The sequence below is a fragment of the Tachypleus tridentatus genome, chromosome 2 (assembly GCF_004210375.1).
Source record: "Tachypleus tridentatus isolate NWPU-2018 chromosome 2, ASM421037v1, whole genome shotgun sequence".
Taxonomy (NCBI): domain Eukaryota; kingdom Metazoa; phylum Arthropoda; class Merostomata; order Xiphosura; family Limulidae; genus Tachypleus; species Tachypleus tridentatus.
Window position 1 is genome coordinate 112,781,571 of NC_134826.1, and position 22,513 is coordinate 112,804,083.

The window sequence follows — 22,513 nt, forward strand, 5'->3', positions numbered from 1 at the left end:
GTTCGATCTTGCTAAACGCAACATCAGGACACGCCAGGCCGTAATGTAGTCGAACTTCAAAACAGAGCGTTTACCGGATTATCGTTAGATGAAAAGTAGATTTTCTTTATCTGAGGTACTACATATGTACCTTATGATTTGTAGTTTTTTTTAACTTCTTCAACTATTATTCGTAAAATTTCAGTTTCACAAATGATATATATTTTTATGTTGTGGGAAAAAAAAGGAGATTGGAAATAAAATGTCCATTAACTCAATGAAGTCGGGAATAATCGTCAGTGTAAAAATAAAGAGTCCACTCACTCATCTGTATAAAGTTGTCTTTGGCTAGCAAAGATTTGAACGACCGAGATGAAAAGTATGTTTTGAAAGAGCTCTTGATCATCACCACAGTTATAATGAAGTAAAAGAAAAAATATCCAATTTGCTGTGTACATTAAGGATATTAACTGAAAAAGATGGGCTTAGTGATGAGGTCGCAAGTTCGAACCCTCGTCACCAAAAATTTTCATCCTAGAAGGTTGCCAACAGGGCCAACCACGCGGATGTAAAAATTCTTAACTTACGAAAATACTGACTGACCGTAAATTAATTGGGATTAAGATAAAACAACAACAACAACAACAGCTTATGTAGACATATTATCGCTTTTTTCTCTACTTTGTTTAAGCAAATGTTTTGTTGTCTTAGGATAGGGAACTCAAGTATTTCTTCACTTTTTAATTCAAATTATGGGCCCTGATAGTTAAAATTGATGAAGATGAGTAAGATTACTATCTGCATATTCTACTTTTGCAATTATTATTATATGAATCATAAAAATTCTTTCTATTGCCTTATTATAATTATTTTGGATAACTTCTTGCAGATAACAATTTTTTTTTAATTACTTAATACATTTACCAGTTATCTCTCAATTTCTAAAACCATTTGAAAATGTAATAGATAAATAATTAAAGTTTAAAAATTAAGTTTCAATACAGTATGGATACAAGTGTTTATTCTATTTCTTTTTAGGTTGGGTGTGACCTTTTTTAAACGTGTCACTTCTGTTAACTCCGGAGTGTATGATTAGCATCCTTCTAAGGAAAAAATAAATTAAAAACAAAAGAATAACGTTCTTTGAAGATACAGGTGCGCTGAACAGATAATTAACTGGCACGATTCACTTTGACAAGAGTAGCCCAAGAGTTGAACGCAAGTGCTGTGGACTAGCCAACCTTTCTCTATCCTGTCAGCACGAAATTAGGGACAGGCAGATACCCAATTTGTACCTTTCTACGAAAGTTAAAAAAATATTTCGCTTCATGTTTCGTAGAAATCCACAATAACATGTTTCTAGTTTCATTTCGAAGTTGTGCTTATACACAACGAAAACATTTTATATATGCATTATATATACACACACACAAATAATTTTGTTTTATGATATTTTAGTTAACCTGGACATCATAGAATACAAACATAAATTAGAGTTGTCACGTAAAACATATAAACCATACTTTATTATTCAAAGGGAAAAGTTTAAATTGAAAAGAAAAGACTACATGCGTTTATACATTTTTTACAAACCATGAATGTAATAAACATTATAGTTTTATAAGTTCAAATTTTTGTTTTTAGTTTCGTGCTAAATTACTTTATTACTGTTAATTTACGTACTGGAGCTATTCGATATAAACTAAATATATCTGTTAATTAATACTGTTTATTTTTATTTTTCTCAAGTGCTCGGTGTGCCAGTAGCAATTAGTTTAAATTGCTGGATTTTAACAGAATGGTACCCAACTGATTATCAGTTGGGTACCATTCTGTTAAAATCCAGCAATTTAAGCTAATTGTGATGTTGCACGGTTTTACAATTACTTGTTTAAGAAGATATAAAAATAATAACTTCGAAACTCTGCCAAATGCTAGGCTTTATTTGATACTATCAATGACGTACAAAATCCGTAATTTAACAGAACAGGTACGACAAAACACCTTTTTAACAAAACAAAAGCTAAATAAAACAGTTTTTTTATACCAACACATTCTTAAGGACCATGGTTAAGAAAACATACACCATAAAAATTACATCCTGTGGAAATATTCTGACTTCTCAATTACAAAAATCTGTTATTTACGGAACACACTGGTTACATAAGAAATTTACGGATTTTTTCTTTTTAATTGGATGAGAAAATATTGTAAATAACAAGCACTCAAAGACTTCACGCCACTTAGAAAAACTGTGATGTAAAATGTATATAACATTTACATAAATAAATCAAAGCATTTTTTTTACAAGAAAAAATCAGCAGGACATAATTCAATCTATGGTATTGGTTTTACAAATCCATCTCTCCTCGGTACTAACTACACAAACACTGCCACATCACTAGAATACAAACATGTTCGATCATTCAGGTAATAAATATATTATTTCCGCAAATGTATCACAACACAACTTATCAATTCCCTCATACACTTCCATTATATTCTTGGCTAAAACTCCATAAGCGTTTATGGAATATTCTACGTAATAGCAGAAGTTCGTCGTCTTTTAACACCTAATAACTTTAAACGGTTCAAGGCTACAAAGTAAACAACGCTCTAGAGTTAAATATCTAAAACAACTATACACTTTCACGTTCTTACAAGCTACAAGCGGTTCATTTTTTTAACTGGACGTCAAAATTTAGTAAAAGTTATACTGAACACATGCACACAGACCTAACAAGATATTTTTGGCAAAACTCAACTTCAATTGCATTAATACGTAAGACAGAGCAAAATACGATACTAAAAGTGATTTAGAGGGTTGTTTACGTCTTATATACACACCAATATAGCATAATATACTCAACACTTTACATTTGTAATATTCTTATATTTTTTCCAAAATTTTATGTTTCTTTGCTTGTTTGAAAACACATCCAACTTAAACGAATAGTAGAAAAACTAAAGGGACACATCTGATAAAATTGAATATAACCTTTCTATTGTATTCGGTACAATTTGAAAGCGAGTAAGGAAATTTCTCCTAAAGTTCTCCCAAATAACCAAATCACAGTATTCCAGGGTAAACTATTGCAATAAATATAATTTAATTGACTGGTGAAATAGTTTTAATATTTATAACTGACTGTCATGTTCGTGCCTATCTAAGACAGCATGGTACCTTATAAGTAATAAGTTACAGTCTTTCTGATATGTTGGTATTATATAATTTTGTCAATGCCTATACGAGATAGCATTCTGTAAATCCCTACTCTGTCCTTCTTTTTCAATAATTTATTATAATTTCAATACAAGGTAACATTTTAAATTATGATTAGTCTAACAGTTGACACTTAAAATTAACTACTTAACGACCTAATTTATCATTTGAAGTTTTGAGTTGTACAGTTGCGTTGACTCTGTGCGAGAACGAATGACATATATTTTCATTGTGTCGAAAACCCGTGTATATTACCACTGGCCTTACGAAAGAAATATAATGTGGCATTTGTAATAACTATGATGAAATCAACATTCTTTAATTATAAATGTATTGACTATTAAAGTAGTTAATATTATGATACGCATTATATGTCGCTAATGCGAGAGGACGCGTCATGCGTTCTCTTGATCAAAAGGTGAAATTGCGCAATGTTGAATATCAAATGATTTGTGATGCTGCGTAGGAAGTTTATGCTCAAATGTTAAAGGCAAAAACCTTGAAAACTAACTATCATAACAAGGTTGAACGTGAAAGAGAAAATCGCATTAATCTACATTTGGTTTGATTGGTAAACAAGAAATAACTGACTATATCATTGTTTGATCAACTGAGCCAGAAGCAACGTAGTATAACTTAATTTCGACAATCTTCTATGTTTCTAATGGCAGCTATTGCATGAATAAAGCCGTGCGAAACAGTCGTTATAAAGTTGACATTCTTTAGAGACAAGTTGAAAGCTTTTAGATGATTCAAGGTTTGCCATGTTTTTACAAGTTCGTGTTCAGCTTTGAAATGTTGGATTCGGACGTTTTAAAGGCGTCATTTTTAAACATTCTCTTACACTATGTTGTTGTTTTTATCTATGAACAGAGTTGAAAAATAGATTATCACAATGATCTTTTATTTGTACTGCAATAATTATGTTTTTCACGCATAGAAGAATCTCAAATACGTTTAGTACTTTTATTGTTTTTGATACAATATTTACCTAACTATTGGTAAGTCACACATAAACATATGTTTATGTTAGTTATCTTATTTCAAGTTTATAGTAAAATAATGAAAACAGTTATACCAACGTTAAACGGCTTGTACTTATTATTCACAACTTTTATATTTTAATTACAAATACAACCAATTTTACCGTGAGGCTAATAAAAATCACTTGATTTAAGCCATTGAAGCCGAAGAAACTATATGAGTTTTTCAATGTGTTAAGTCTTCGATAACTTAAATAATACTTAATATACAGTTATATTATATTAAAACAGTTTACTATTTCGTTTTACCTACTAAGTCTTATAAAACAGAAAAAGGTCAATCACTCCTTGAAAGTCTATTTATTCTCAACCTAGTTTAAAATTTTCAAAGTAGTTCACAGGACGATTGATTAGATTCATTTAATAATATTTATAACTTCATGTCATTCTTATTTGCGTCATACAGTTATAACATTCAAAAGTATTCAACCAATTCAAGGCACGAGGTTTCAGATAATCTGTTGCCCTAAGCCAGCCAGCAAAATACGGATTTTATCTTAAATCCAATCTTTAAGTAAAAATAACAACACTAAAAAACAATAACATTAAAACTAAATTGAGACTTAAAGATACACACAACTGCTACCTACTTACGGTTAAAGAGGTTTACATTCTTTTCTCTTAAACATAGAGTACGAAAGGCACGTAGAATTTGAAAAACTCAAATTTTAAAACGAGAAGTTCAGTTTGATGAAACAGCTATATATTGAATAGTTGATTGAATATACGTTTTGAAATATAATCAGATAAATTAATAACGAAAAGCTAAATAGTAATAAAAAACAACTTACTTTATTAGTTTAGGATATTTAAATATATTCATGATTATTTTGTCCAGCTTCTTTTTTTCTTACTTTTAGCTTAGGATTTCCAATACTTATTTTAAAAATTATATCCATCAAAAAGGTGTGGAAATGTTTATACATTAAATTGTTTTCATCCATCTGGAAAAACTTGCTTGAAATTGTATAAACACACACACACTGCCTACACTTCAATGACTAAAAGATTGAAGAAATAATCGAGCCTAACCATAATTATTTTCAATTCGGCTTTCTAATAATAATTTTACATGGAATAATTAGTATTTTCAAGCAAGGAGCACTATTATTTTGACAGAATTTAAGCTAAAGAATGTGCTATAAGTAAAAACTATAACAAAGTTACTGAAAATGTCACATAAAGCATTAAAATACTTTGTTCCTTTATTTTTATTTGATTAATTTGAAATGCTTTTATAAAACAGAATAATCTGCTAAGATTTTATTAAGTCGGTTTGAGAAATTATACATACTGAAGTTAAAAACTAAACCTTTTTCCCTTTCTCTTGAACTCAATTTATGTAATTTATTGTTTCTCAAATTATCTGATTAGATTTTGTATCATGCATCGCTTATTTTGAATAATTATACTAGCTACAGAAAATTTTTATTTTGTTCTTAGCTAAAGATTAAATGTTTGTCACTTTGTAAGTAAAATTATTATAGCTACAAATACTTTAAAACTAAATTATCTGTAGGAAAGTTGGAATCTCCAAATACATAAATCATTGAAGTTTCCAATTGTTGTAAATTCTGATCAAGTAATAATAAAGAGAACAAATTAAAAACAAAGTTCAAATATTCTAAGAGATGATACAAATTTAAGCCATTATATTCAGCTGCTATCATTAAAAAATATCTTGGCTGACAACAGCATGTTTTTCATGTTTTACCCTTAATTTATAAGCAGGTTTGTTTATCAGTTAACTATTATACTGTTGAATTTATTAATATTTTTTTAATAATGCAAGGTTTTAAACTTAATAAGGTGTCTCACAAAACACTTATAAACATTAAATCACTGGGTGTGGGGAAAATGTTATAAAACTCGACAGAGAATTGGCTGTAGAGTAGAAAATAGGAAGTGATGATAAATGGAGTTAGATCTGTGAATCACAGTTACAAGTGGCATGTTTCAAGGTTGTTATTGTGATTTATATTAACAATATTGGCTCAGAAATGACTAATCACATATTGAAAAGTTTGCAGATGACATAAAAGTTTATGGTGCTGCAGACTTGCATGAAAATTTAGATCATTTTGATGCATTGAATCAATATGTCGCAAATGACGTTTAACTATCCAAAATGTTGTTGTTACAATTTAAATGGGAATACATTAAATACTGGTTGAAAAAATAATCTTGTGATTTGTAATTGAAAAATCACTTATATTATCTAAATAGTGCTTTGTAGCTAGCAGTAGGACTAACAGGATTTGTGGTAACATCTACAGGATTATTGAATACAAGACAAAGGATATTATTGTTTAACTGTATAGATTACCTGTAAGATCTTATTTACAGTAGTGTGTGCAGTTCTGGGCTCCCTTTCTCAAGAACGACACTGTTAGAGAAGGTTCAGAGAAGGGCCACTGGGATTATACCTATGAGTGGAAACTAAAATCTCTCAACTTGTTTTCTCTGGAGAGAAGAGAAATCAGATTTGATTGAGATGTTTAAGATCTATTAAAGATATTGATAATATAGCTTCATCAAACTTTTAGTGTTTAGCAGCGAAAATAATAGGACAAGGAGTATAAATTCAAATTTTGGCAGTATAGAAATTGTTTGAGTATAGATAGTATTACTTTTCAAACAGGGTAGTTGGCTTTTGAAATGAGCTGCCTTCAAGATTACTGGAGGCAGAAAATTCAACTGAGTTCAAAAGAAGATTGGTAAATACATGAGTAATAAGGAGTGGCTATGATTTGGAGCTGCAGGAGACATCCTTGAATGGCTAATAAGTTCCTTTTTGCACCTTTTAAAATGTTATGAATTGTCATTATTTGATAAGAAATCTTTATAGATCGTCTACATCCCTTTACAACCTGCTTAGCTGTGAGTGAGCGTATTTACGTTTTTATTTAACTAGTTGTTTATCGTTCAATGATTAAATTCCGTAACTTCTCTTGAACGTTACTTTCACCAAACATCCGTCCTCGCCTCGTCTACATTTACATGGTGTCTATACTTTGCCATTAGTTTTTATATACAAGAAAACATAGTAAGCCTGATACAGTGAAACAGTAACCAGAAAGTTTGATCCAGAATCAACCAACGTCGAAGTTTCTCAGTTATGTCTCTGGACTTGGAACTTTTATCAGATAAAGAAAATTTGATTATACCTTATTTCAAGCATGTACACGTTGTCCAATGTGTAGAAAAACTAAAAAATGTAATTTAACATGTTTCTATTTGCGAAACAAAAGAAAAATAAACACGATTCGTTCAATTTCTGGTAAAAATATACCTTTCTTTAAAATTAGGAATTATTTTAAAAAGTGGCTGCTTTATGCACTTTAACAGCTATAGTGTAAGAACATAACAAAATAATTCCTCTTTCAAAGTTCTGATAACTATAAACCTTAATTAGTAGTGTTTCTTATATTAAAACCAGCTTAATTGACATATATACTGAATCCGTCTTTCTCATTTCTTTATGGCTGATTACCTGATCTAGCTTTGACAAGACGGTGAAGAATATGGCTCGAAATTACTTGAAACGAGATCACTACACTTTAAGGCACTGTGCACTAGATAAAACTGAAGACTATTTGGCACATTAATCCTTCATAAAGAATTGACCTTCAAGTTGGTAGACCTGTTGTTCTTGTCACTTGCCTAATATAAACACATATTACATTGTTTCTACTCCTATCTCAGTTAATATTAAACTAAATTAAAAAAAACAACAACTCCTGGTGCCAAAAGATGGTGGCATTACTTTTTCCAACAATGTTTAGTTCTTAACACGTTAAATTAAACATACAAAAAGTTTTATCGTCCACATTAAAAAATTATCTCAACGTTAAGGCGAATTACTGGACAATTTCACATACTGAGTTGAATGCTAATATGTTTTTTTAACAACTGGCAGACCAACACATAAAGGAATCATTGTGTTAGATGTTTGAACACTAAGAGTATCAGTAAATTTGAGATAGTAAATAAAATAGCAGAGTGGGTTTATTTCCTGCAATAATGTTTTAAACATTTACAACTGATTCATTTTATTATAAACTATTTTCAAATCACAGAATGAGAGCAAACTAGAGCAATTTAACAATTACGTTAACAATGCCTGTTATTTCTACAGCAAGTAAACTTGTAATATTACCTACATAATAGCAGTAATATATGTATATATATATATATATTGATACAGGGTTTGCTACACAATAAACTTTCACATGATCTCGGGTATCTTTTCTCTAGTGGCACAGCATAAAATTAGAAATATTTATTTGGTTAAGAGTTTGTAATCATTGATCCCTTTTTTGAAGAATAGAATCGTACAAAGCAGATGATAAACGTTTTTAAATAAGGATTGAAGGGTTTGGAATATCAACTTATATTGAAGCATAGCTTTAAATACTTGAACTTTCTTTCAAAACATCTTCTGATAGGACGACATTTATAGTATGGAGCAAAGGTGAAAGAGAAGCATAATGCCTAAATAAATTGGTATGCCTGGATTTATACATATACCAAAAGTCTGTGGTTCCGTTAGGTGAGTGCCAATCACATAATAATACTTTTTTGAAAAACAAAATCTTGTCCAGCACTTGCGTATCACCTAAAGCTACCAAGTCGTCTCACTTTTAGAAGAGTACATCCAACTATTAAGTTCATGGCTAAGCTCTAGTAATTAGCACAAAGAGAGAAACATTCTCCTTTGAAACAACTCAACACGTCCTCTGACCAGATACTTACTGGCGTCGCATCCGAAGCCATTTTGTATGTCTATGTTACAGGGCACTATGGTACAGTGTGTACACAGCGAAAGGACTGAAACGTTTTTGAGTATGGTTATCATTAACTTCCACAGTTCACCTTGTCTGAAAAACTGTAACGAGTAACAACACTAATGACACCATAGTCGAAGTTAAGTGAGCTCTGTGGTTATCAGACGCTATGTTGTTAACCAGTTCTTCATTCTTCGCTTGTTTCTGATTGGGTAATTTATCCTTGTCTCCTGAAATACAAAGATAATTTGAAAATATAATGTTTCATTGTTTTACTAGAATAATAACATAACAATACTTTTGGCCAATAGGTCCCATGTTGTCCCACTATATTATAATATAAATAATAATGATCATGGTTTAAATAAAGTTGGCGGCCAAGCTAACTAATAAATGAATATCTGCTGTAAAATCTGTATCAATGCAATAAGTGTAGCTACCAGTTCGGCCGCCAACTTTAATTTCGTTCCTTTAAGTCGCACACTCAACCCTTCTCTGGCTACTTTTTTTTTCACACCTATGGTGGGTTTTGATCGGATATCATGAACTTTTGTCAGTACACACCAACAAAGCAACTAAGAAAGTGACACTCCAGGGTAACCAGCATAAGCTTTAAGTTTGCAATTCTATTATTCAGAACATACCTATGCTTTACAGAACGAACCAGAATCTTGAAATATATAGTGTTAGTTCTTCCTCTGTAAAACAATGTTATTAACTTCCTTTATAGTAACGCCATGGAAATTAGATTAACTGTATCTTATATTATCACCCGCATACAACTATGTCAAATACTATACTTTATGTTAATTGTTTAAACTAATATTATGTGATGCTGTAATATTAATTCTGCTCTATAATTAGGATAATTTCATAAAATTTGGTAAATTTGTTTAAACGTTTGCAATGAGCAATAACACTCAACCCACGTGATTCTATAGAAATTTGAGTTAGAAAGTGCTAATCTAGTTTGCTTGGACTAAACCAAAACTAATGTATCTGTAGGTGCTTTCATCCTATGGTTTTCCTGCTTTAAAGCAATCGTCTTTAATCCAAATAAGAAAAAAAAACAACACACTAAAAACAGTCTGCCTCTCCTCTAAGGTGGTGCTGATAAAAAATTTCTGGCCCGGCATGGCCAGGTGGTTCAGACACTTGACTCGTAATCCGAGGCTCGCGAGTTCGAATCTCTGTCGCACCAAATATGCTTTCCCTTTCAGCCGTGGGGACGTTATAATGTGACCGTTAATTCCACTATTCATTGGTAAAAGAGTAGCCTAAGAGTTGGTGATGGGTGGTGATGAGTAACTGTCTTCCCTCTAGTCTTACACTTCTAATTTAGGGACGGCTTGCGCAAATAGCCCTCGTGTGGCTTTGCGCGAAATTCAAAACAAACTATTAAAACTTTTAGATCAATAGCTCGAGTTACCTTACACAGTCGAACACAAAAATTCTTGGTGGAAAGTGAGCAGTTTCTGTTGAAAATTTTGCACACGTAGCTCATATTTCGACCACGTGTGATAACTGCAGGTTATTTTGGCAGCAAGACACACTTCTATGTGTCTTGATAAAACATAATAACATTGATACTGGTTTCTTCATTATATTATGAAAATACGTAAGACAAGTATTATTTTGCTATAGATAACTTATTTTTAAGACATTATAGCTATTATAATGAAAAGAAGTGTGTGAATAACCAGACGTGCTCTTTTTACAAAACGATTTTTATAGCAACTGCCGCGTCTTATAACAACTTTGGCATCTAAAGTAACTCTGACAGTAGTTGTGTGCTTCTATAATTTTTTTTTTTTTTTACACACGTATCGCAAAAGTTCAGAGAAAATCTACTAAGCTAAAACGTATATGTTTTCTTATAAGCTATTTCATCGCTCGACAACACTCATGTTGTGATTCTGTTTGTATTCTTATTTAAAATAAGCAAGTGCACTTACCGTTTTTCTTCTGAATAGTTTTTTTCTTGTTCGCTCGAGTTGGCACTTCAAAAGTTTTGATGGTTGGAGGTTTTGATGAGAAATGTGGGGGAAACCACCGAAAGATGACACCTGAATTGGTGGAAACTGGTTCTGTGGTGGTTGTTGTTGTGGTTGGGGTTGAGAGGGTAAACACGGGTTTAATGACAGGAAAAGTTACACTAGACATTGTAGAACTGGTGATGGTGCTGGTGCTCTCTGAAAAAGAAATATCTCATTATTATCAAAGTGAAACGTATATATTTCAATTCCTTGCATTTTTAAAGAAGACAGGTACTCAAAATTTGATGTAAAATTATTTATTTTGCAGTGATTTAATAAATGCAGTCTTTAATATACACAAATCGTATAAATATTATTTATGATACGAATTAAATGTTCTGAAAAAAGTGTTATCACTTTTACAGGTGAAGTTTTTATTTTATCCATTACAGTGTCTTACAATAAACGAATTCGCATTATAATTAGAAAGAAACATTATCCTAAGTTTATTGTAACCTAACAACCTTTCAAAATCTAAATGAAGAACCAGAAAGCTTTAGCTTGGTGGTGTTTAAGAATTAATTGAACCATAGAGCACATATGACTTCATTAGAAAGTTAAGTTTATCAAACATTAAATATTAATTTACCAGTAATGAAACTGTGAAACATTTACTCAATCGTACTTTTTTAGCATTTAAGACATTTACTTTTCTTTTTCTAATACAGACCAAGATATAGATCACTGATTAAATAATAAGTAAACTATAAGCGTTTAAACACAAATTTACACTGTTGAAGATTACTGTTGATGCATTGTAAATTTGTTTTCGTGAAATCCCACGATGCAACAAGATATGTGTGACGGATTAGGGGTGTTGGTGGTCGAGAAACACCAATATAGTCTATCGATTCAAAACTATGAACAGTTATAGCAGATAGCTCTCAAGTAGCTTTGCGCTAAATTCTACATACAAAGTCCACATACTTTAAAACATAAAATGGAGGAAGAGGTCCAAGTGAGTCTAACCATTCCAGGTCGCGTACAACGACCAATTGCCAACACAGAAATGATGATCACTTAAACTAATATTATTGAACTAGTAGATAACAATTTTGTATCTGAAAATACGAATATTTAAGATTATAAAAAAGAATTAATATAGATATCAGAAAATAACACAAAAATACTTTTATATTCTGTTTTATATCAGCCACTTTTAACGAATTACTTACTTTTCGAGGGATCGCAGCAAACTTTGAAAATTATTTTCATGTTGTGAGTAGCACAACGACCGCCCATACGCTGGTGAAGTTGATCCTGTCCCCCACCAGATGTCGCTAAATGAATATATAAGTTAGAGTGAGCGAATTAAAAATTATTCATTTTCTTATTCTAAACAAAAGAAAGATGAGAGGAACGTTATGTCTTTCACGTGTAGAATGCAACAAGCGTCTATGCCAAAAATATTTTTATAACAAAGTAACTGGTTGCTTTCGAAATAAAAAGTTTTAAGCACAATCATTAAGCACGTACGTATATGATGATAGTATATTCAGAATGTTTGTGTTCCATTAAAATTTTAATGAACTTATAAACGGTGTTAATATTGGAATAATTCAGCAACATGTGAAAAATATATCTTTCTCATTTTTCTTCTTTAATACTATAATACTATTCACAAAAGTTTTTCCTAAATAAACAGATAAATTCATGCTAGGTTTCAGTGATAGCACTAAAGACTTGGGGAACTAATACATGCAGTTTATACTCAAAATTAGGGCTTCTAGGCTAATGACTTATCTGGAATAAAAGTTTTAACGACGTTTTTATTTTTATTTCATTGAAAATCATATCACGAGAGGGAAAGGGGGAGATATGCGCATCCATTATCGGGTACCACGATTATAATGTTGGATAATTTATCACTGTCAAAGATTTCTTTACAGCGAAAAGTCCAAAATCAAATTATCTTTTGTTTGTCTCTGTTATCCAAATTCTTTTCTCACCAATTTTCCAACAGATACAGATCGAATTGCTGGTGCGTTATTATATAAAATCATAAGGCAGCCTTCTTTCGTAAAATTTTTCTTCAAAGCTGAGATCATACAATGGTGTAAGACGATAATATACGACCTGATTTCTTTTCAACAGCATCTGTCGGCTAAGACTAAAATTATTAGTATTTCTCAAGTCAAAAGCTGTGTTTCTACGAGGAAGAGAAACTGTTCAATATATTTTTGTATATTTTTAACATTGATCTAAGTACATGTTTAAGAAGAATTCTTAAATAATTAACGGGTAAGGTGGCTAAGATGATATTACATAACCATATACAGATATAAATATAGAGTCCAGCTTACATATAAAATAATAGTCTTGACCAGGTCTGAATTCTAGGCCTCCAGGTTGTGGAGTAAACGAACGGAAAGTGATAGTAAAGTACATCAGTTGATGAGGCTTATCACAGACGGCTATTACACGGGAGTTGGGGTTGCTAATTCGACACGAATCATATTCTTCCTTGGAAACCTGCAACACGGATAAGTAAATAAGTACTCATGTTCACAACTGTTGATGAAAAAAAATTTTTTTTTTTTTCATCGATAGAAAATCGACGATAATCATTATATAGAAATGTCGAAGTAAGATTGTTGGTACCAATTTTATTAAAAACGAAACACTCGATGTAAACACACTTATATCGATTGGTAGTGAAAAATTAAATATTTTTAATAATTTTTGATTCCACACAAACATTTTATTATGAAATCTTATGGTATTAGAAAATATGATTTGAAACTTGTTGCTAACGATCATACTTTGATTTTTATGGCATACAACTTGTTGCTGTTTTTATGGCATACAATATGTTTGTTAAAAAAGTTAAAAATTTATTTTCACTACTAATCGTAGAAAAGATTTATTATAATTTTAGATATTAAAATAAAGATCGACAAAATAAACTCATTTAAAATTGCTATGTTTTTCATCGTCAATTGTAGCATTTTTTTATAAATTATAGTTCTCATTTTTATGTTATAATCTAAGAACTAATAGTCCCAATATTGCAGTCAAATCTCTAGTCATTTTAACTGAAATACAGATAAGCAAGTTTAATAACAATAAATTGTATCCCAGAAATATCTCAATGTCTTCACAAATAACCAATTAAAATAACCGAAATACCACATTTAGTATTATATTATTGTCCAAGTTGTTTTCTTTATCAAGAAATAAAAATAAAAGCTTGTCAACTAAATTTTGTTAGAATATATAATAATAATGGATCCCATTTGATAAATTAGATAATTTTTAGATCTCACAAAAAATGTAAAGAAAAGTAAAATATTATTTATGTCATCAGCAAACGTACATAGTAGGAATCACTAAATGACTAAAGTTACTAAGGAATAAAAAGACAAATGCGTGATATTGATAGAAGAAAACCGGTCTTTATATTTTTACGCTTTTATCTGATTCTAATCGTAAAGAGGAGTGCATGTCACTCAGCAGTCTTAGCTAGTTTAACGAAGGATTTCTATCTTTGTTTTGAAAGCAAAAGTGGAAAAATTGCGTTTATTCCTTTCTCATCTAGGCATAATAAGTTAAAATTACGAAAATTTATATATCTGTCGCTACTAAGCAATTTCTTCTTTTCTAGAATGATATCGAGATAAATTAACTGAACATTATTTAATTATATAAAAAGTGTTTCTTGTTTACATTAAATCTTTTATCATGAATACCAGACGCTTTAATATCATTCATCAGCGTCAAATATGAAACAAGGTTTGGAATGAATTTTTTGTACGAAAATTGTCATTCTAAAATACTTCGAATAAACGTGCGACATTTTTTACTTTATAAAATACGAATTCTTATTATTTCGGCTAATAGAAGTATAAAACAAATTAATGAAAATATTGTTATCAAATAAATTGAATAAGAATCTTACATTATAAATTATATATCTTTCCACGTCCTCTTCTTGTGTTCCTTGACTGTAAACTGGACAAATGATGTTTACTTGGTCATATTCGAAAGGTATATTTCCTTTGTTTACATCAATAATGTGATCAGTGTTGTCTATCCGAAAGCTGAAAAATATAAAAACATTATATACATACACACACACATATATATATATATATATTTCCTCGAGTATCAAACTCAAAATTTTGTACTTTATTCACTACCATAATATTTCAGATTAATAATGAAATGGCTAAACAATTAAGCATGACGCTGCACAATTTCAAAGCAATATTAACTGCAAGAATCGAACTTATATAAGCCCCGACGCTTACCATTGAGCCACCGTGGACTAGATTAAAATTAATTATTACATTTCATTTTGAATTTATAACAACACTTTGATGTTAAGCTATCCATGGTCACTTCAGATGATATTTAATATATTAATTAAAACTCTTTTGAATTGTCTCTAAACTGCATTTTGAATCAAAGTGGTATGGATTTTCTGGGTAAATTGTCTTGTACTTAAATGAACATCATTATTAGAAGATAATTCTCGAAGTATCATTTATCAACGGAACCACCATTACTGATCACAAAGGCTTAATGTCGCGAAAAAATAATATCCTTACAAAGATACCTATAAATCCTCCGGGTATATCTACAATCAGTCAACAGATGAAATTAAGGGAAATTATACCCCATTTAATTAAAAAAGTCCAAGCTCTCTGACTTAGCCTAGTTGTTTGAAATGAAGACATACATGGTTCCCATAGATACGCCATAGATGCTTTGCAGGACTGAGATTTGGTCTTCTTTCTCATAAAGCTCTGACCACTGTGGTTTCTCAGTCAAGATAGCACATTTCAGTCCTTGAAGTATAAAGAAAATTTGCTGTAACTTCACCTAACAAAGACGTACAACTATCGTCTAGCAAAATTTCCGTTCCTCGGAAGCACAAAAAATCTCTATATAAATTTATACACTTAAGTTTCCCCATGACATAAACAGGCCACATGTTGAAAATGTTAAGTAGAATGAAATCGTAATTAGCAAGTTCTCTACTTCTGGCTCTTGGTTGATAACTGGTATAAAAAGAAACCAGAATTCATCTATGAATAGTCATGGTCAGTTATCTCGTATTTCTAATGTCAATAGTTTTTAGATCATTATAAGATGTAAATAACTTTGCGTGATCATGTTTAATATTTTATATACATTATTTCCATCAGGAACTTGGATACATTAAAATTAGTCATTTATCAATGCTTTAATCCGGCTATCAACAACTTTATCAGCTCTGTCAGTCTACACTTGTGAAGAAAATTTTCGCCTGCTTCCAGTAACACCATTGTTAGTAAGCAATGTTCACGTGTCTCTTTACGTCTCCCGTTAGTACAACGGTAAGCCTACGGATTTACAACCCTACAATCAGGGGTCGATTCACGTCGGTGGGCGCAGCAGATAGCTCGATGTGGTTTTGCTATAAGAAAACACACACACCTACTGTTTTATTCTCCTTCGCTAGCAAAAAAAAATGAGTGAAGTTTTGCAGTGACTTTAACGCAACATAAAAGTATTTCAAGAGAACTTAAGAAGAGGCTATCACCAAGCACAGTAGTTCTTAGTATGTAGGGACTGGGTTGTGAAACAAATGGTCACTGCATTGAATTTATTACTCTATTATGCTTACAGATATCTTCTAAATTTGAGGTATAGCCTTATTTGTATTTGATCATCTAATTGCTATTATTGAGTGTTTTACACTCGATACCAGTAACATTTTCTGCTCTTTTACAACAAGCATTTTTGTAAGGAAAGAATAAAGAAAGGAAAATTACTATTTAGAAGAGAGTCCAGTTTATAAACATATATTATTTCTATTGTTCAGAATTATCAGTTTCATTTACAGTCACTAGATAGCAGCACAAACTGTCGTTACGTAACAACCGTCTGAGACTATTCACAAACATGACATCTGTCAAATAATTTTAGCAAAATAAATAAACACAAAATAATCTCATATAATATTCAAATTATCGAGAAGATCAAGTATTTACGCAACTGACACATATGTGTACATGTTATTAACGTATGAATTTCAAAACACTGATTTCTTAATTATGAAAACAATACATCATATCACGGTCTACTTTCACTCAAAGTTTCTGTGGGCCGAACATAGCAGCTGTGTGTGTGTGTGTATGTATGCATGATATCGTACTTCATGGATGGAGATTCGTATGATGTCTTCCCTTTTAATTGACATGATTCTAGCATCTGGTGGAGTCAACTATATGCACATCCAGTGAGTTGAAAGCCAGGTCAGCACTCCAGGATACTTCTACCGTGTTAGAGAAAACATTCCAACTTCCCTGGTCCTCATTATATTCCAAAACTAGAGTAACTGACACAACTGCTATGATATTAATAATATATATTACCATTGAATTATAAAAATTAAAACAACTGTCCATTGATCAACCTAATTCAATGAAACTGCTTTAAGAAAGAAGGAAAGAAATAATAAAACAACTTACAAACGTACAGAAACACGTAGAGATGGATACTCTAAACCATACAAAAATTCCCACATGAGTAATCAGTAAGTACTGAGTTAATCTTAACAAGCCTAAGCTTATTAGCCAGTGTAAGACTGTATGTTACTAGGGCCTTTATTGAAATCTTAATTTAAGCAACGTTTATTTTGGAAAGATTTTGTTACTTATGTAGTACTTTTTCATGGTTCTAAATATTGATTGATCTCTACCTCGTTTCTGCACTTTTTGGCTTTGCCATCCCTGCATCATACCAAATTTGTACCAAAAATATTTTATTACTTGTATAATAATAGGCACACCAAACAAGGTTGAATGTATTGCCAAAATAATAACTTACTAAAAGTGGAAACGAGACAGTAAATATTGTCTTTCTGCGAGAAGTATTATGCGCCAAATGCACCTATACGCATTTTGCATTCTTAAAACAAGACAAGTAAAATGTGTATCAATGTCATAGCATTTATTTATTTATTTATTTTATGAACTATAATTTTCTTTTCTATGCATAATCCAATAGTTGTGAGGATAACTAAAATATAGCAAGAACACAAATTAACATAACATTATAAATAAGCACTTCTTCAAACGTTTTCGTTTACATCTATATAGTTATGTTTATCAATAACCGATAATAATGCATTAATTGACACATTGAACTCAGCTTTCTGTAGCGTGTTTATTTTTCACCTACAATACCTTATGCACATAATGCACAATACAATTACATCGGGCATACCCAGACATTATCTGACACCTGAAATATGAACCAGACGGCAAAACATTGGATTATTCATAATTTTTATATCATATGAAAATTTTAGTTATAAAAAGTGTTTAACTTAATACTATCTTATAAAAAATCACTGCATAAAAAACAATGAGCTCTTAAAATTTGTGACAAAGATCATGTAAACTGGGTTATTTTCAGGCTCCTTTTAATTTTTTCGTTTTCAAATACGAAGCCTGTGAAAAAATATTTCAGATCTGTTCTTTTCTCCCCTCCGTAAATCACTCTTCCAATATCAAAATTCATCAATGGATAATGAGAGATTTTCTCAGAAGTACAGCACAATATTAGTTAACTTTAACAGATCGATTCTTATTTTGTCTGTACACAGTCAAAAACTGGTAATCTAAGTTTTTCACGATGAATGAATGTTCTGCCATACGATATAGGGTGTTAATTCTTCTCTTCGTTTTGTAAGGCACATAATGATAAATCAAACTACTTGACTACATTTTCCTTCCCTCATAAACAAGGATCATTCTTGGACCTTATTTCATGGTTATTGGTGTTTAATTTTTGTATATTCCAGGACCAGATTTCTTATATTTTGCGTAACCAGCAAATGATTTATCATTTCAATGAAAGGATTAACTAAACGTTGCTGCTAGTAAGGCACTTTCTGTAGCAAGTCAAATCAGCTGGACACTATTTCTGCGAGAGATATGTTGCTGGACCTCTGGAGGTGAATATGTTAAACTCCAACAAAACCACGTGCAATGTTTGAAGGAAATGAGTGTTTGCGCGAATTCCGTAATTTCTAGTGACCTAAATTAATCATTTTCATTACGTGTGTAATTTATAAAACAACGTAACGTATAAACACAAAGTTGTATATTGTATATGTCAGAGGTACAAAAGTTCACACATCCGTAATTTAGAACTGCTGATCGTTTCAATAAGCGTTTGGTGATGTATTATGAATCTGAACCTTGGACCATCCATAAGACATACGTTGAAAGAACATGAATATTAGCACTCTTAGGCTCATTACTAAATATACCCATATTAAATATTCCAAGACCGTGAAATCTACAGCCACGTTTTCCGTCATTGAGTGTTAAAAAAACAGGAAAAGCTTCTGTCTGGATTAATATTCATAAACTGAATAAGTTTTATACTTTATATATAGCTATCAATAAAATATTAAAATAATTATAAAACGTACATAAGTCTTTATGAAAAAAATCGAATATCTGCATTAAATTTATCTAAAATAATCTCACCTTTTTGAGTTGTAATCTAGCAATTACATTTCTTTATAGATCTAAAAACACAGAATTGTAATGTTATTTCATGGTGATGTTTACAGGGCTTTCTGTTTGTTTGTTTTTTAATTTCGCGCAAAGCTACACGAGGGCTATCTGCGCTAGCCGTCCCTAATTTAGCAGTGTAAGACTAGAGGGAAAGCAGCTAGTTATCACCACCCACCGCCAACTCTTGAGCTACTCTTTTACAAACGAATAGTGATATTGACTGTCAGATTATAACACTCCTATGGTTGAAAGGGCGAGCATGACGAGTCGAACGCCTTAACTCATCTGGTCATACCGAGTCTAGAGCTTTCTGTGAAGAAAAGGATAGCATATTTCCCATTATTTTGTAATGATGATATGGGAGCATCTCACAAGTTCACAAGTTATAGAGCTTTAAAGTGTTTACAATGAACGATACTTTTAGGTAAAAGATTTACCGTTTATGCATAAGCTTCGACCCCAGACTAAACTTAAAATTACAGTTCGATGGAATTATTATAAAAATCGGACTTAATGGTTAACGAAATGACAAGTGGTGTTTTTGTTTCTTTGGTGAGGGGGTTGAACGTGTTGGGCATTAAAAGCCTCCACTTATCATTTTGTTCTGGCTTCTGCCCCAGGCCTGCTTGGTTATCATGCTAACCTGCTATAACCAGCGTTTATTACAGAAAGATAAGAAGGGTGCATGAAAACGACGTACTTGGAACTCTTGGAGACATCACCTTCAACTACGTTCGCATTTTAAATAGGCAGACTCAGGTAACCACGAAACTTCTAACAAACAACAACCCTATAATGGTATTTGACGCGTGAGAGAATTTTTACCATCATACATTAGAGAATTTTACGACTCATAGGCGTCTTACTTGTGTGGATAGGAATGCCTAATATATCATAAAACTATGAGCATCTTTTAGTGAACATAAGATGGTAGTGATATGTATATACTTCATTAAAAACAGCTTTTAACAAAACAACTAAATCGTGTTATAATCTTCTACCGGTATCATCTGCTTCTTAATTTGTATATTAGTATTACTAGATGTGTTAATGCAGGACTATCTCGGGGCTCTAGCCCATCTAGTATCGTGAGAAGCAGTCTTGAATATCCCATGAAAAGGACAGATACACCAGGTATAAACTACATACACGAGACTATTTAAGCGCTGTTGAATTTAGCGACTTCGCTCCGTGCGCTATCTTGAATGTTACGCGTCAAATATGAAAGTACTGCAGTTGATCTTAAACTTGGATATAAACCATGGACCAGTGAAACGGACAATAAATATTTATATTGCTCGTTTAATTATACAAATTTGATACAAATAACGATATTACACAATTTTCAAATGGGTTCAGAAATCACTGGCGAAACCAAGAGGATATTCTCCCAAGCCTCCTGTGTTTGACGACCCACTATTAAAGTAGAAATAAAGAACTCTTTAACCCCCTTCCCCATAAAATTAATCCAATGGATCTGCTAGGGTTAATACTATGGCTGTGTTTTAGACATTTCATTCGGTGATACACCCATCTTCGTTTATTAACTGCAATGTAATCAAGGCATATTTCTTTTTTCTGTAATATTCATCAGGTGGCAATTTCTATGAATGGTGTATTATTACATTTGTTTAGTATCAATGCTCAGTTTTTCATTCCAGTTAATGTTTATAGGTTTGGTTTAGTTTGTTTTGAATTTCGCCCAAAGCTACACGAAGGCTATCTGCGCTAGCCGTCCCTAATTAGCAGTGTAAGACTAGAAGGAAGGCAGCTAGTCATCACCACCCACCGCCAACTTTAGGGCTAATCTTTTACCAACGAATAGTTGGATTGATCGTAACATTATAACGTCCCCACGACTGAAAAGGCGAGTATGTTTGGTGCAACCGGGATTCAAACCCGCGACCCTCAGATTACGAGTCGAGTGCCTTAACCACCCGGCCATGCCGGGCCCAATATAGGACAAACGCATAAAACAGGGATGTATTATTTATACGTAGGTTATTTAAATTAACTTTACTCATCACAGCAAAACTGTATGCGTACAGGATTTGAAGAATATTTATATATACCCAATGAGAATAGTTCAATCGAATAATAAATGACAATTTATTTTTAGCATTTTATGAATGTGTAAAGTAAAACTAACAATATTACTAAATCACAACATTGAAAACAACCAAATAAACAAAAAAAAAAACAAACTGGACTATATAATAAAACCGTACTGAAGGTCTGCAGTTTCTTTCACTTCCATACACATGTACGTGACTGGTGAGAACTAAACAGTTGTAGTAGTACACGTGGTTACCACCCCATGGCTAACAGGCAGACAACCAAAATCAATGGAAGTTTCCACACTTTGGATGAAGTTAAAGAGCCAAAGCCAAAGGGTAGGAAAGAAATAAGGTGAGACCAATTGAAAAGGGTTCTTTGCAGCGTAACCAATATATTGTATCTTAGAAAAAGGATATGAAGTCTGAAGATCTCGTATTCATATTTAGCTTTCTGTTTTGGTGCATCCGCAGCCTTCACCGTATTTGAAGCAACACAACAATGAACTGTTTCTGGGAAGACTGCTCGGACTGAATGCTGAGCTAGTTTATGTTTTGCGCCATTGTTCTGCCTCAGAGATAGGAGTATTCACTCGTCACCTTTGGATGATGGGTATTGGGGAAGACAGGGAAGGAATTAAGACGCCCTCTGTAACATCCCAAGAATAGCGTGTCAAACACATTTAAGTTAACAAGAGTGTAAAGTGAAAGAGAAACCAGAATGCGGAACAGGCCGACTACAATTGCTTTTTTTTTTTTTTTACATATTTCAACTCATTTTACCACTAAAGAAAGAGAGATGGAAAATTAAAAAGGTAACTATTTACAGGAGCATTATATCAAAAATTGATTTTTTTTTACTTCAGTGCTTT

At 31.8% G+C, this 22,513-nt stretch overlaps 1 protein-coding gene across 4 annotated transcripts in view; it reads right to left on the reverse strand.

Moving 5' to 3' along the window:
• Nucleotides 1-1,902: 1,902 nt before the first annotated feature.
• Nucleotides 1,903-22,513, reverse strand: part of LOC143244865 (ephrin-B1-like) — a 375,415-nt gene continuing 354,804 nt past the window's right edge. For all 4 annotated transcript variants that reach the window (XM_076490294.1, XM_076490293.1, XM_076490295.1 and 1 more), the window contains exons 2-6: nucleotides 14,967-15,108; nucleotides 13,372-13,540; nucleotides 12,244-12,348; nucleotides 10,988-11,224; nucleotides 1,903-9,262 (exon numbers count right to left, since the gene is read on the reverse strand). In XM_076490294.1, coding sequence (XP_076346409.1) covers nucleotides 9,117-9,262; nucleotides 10,988-11,224; nucleotides 12,244-12,348; nucleotides 13,372-13,540; nucleotides 14,967-15,108 — 799 coding nt within the window. In that variant the 3' untranslated portion in view covers nucleotides 1,903-9,116. The remainder of the gene's footprint in view (nucleotides 9,263-10,987; nucleotides 11,225-12,243; nucleotides 12,349-13,371; nucleotides 13,541-14,966; nucleotides 15,109-22,513) is intronic.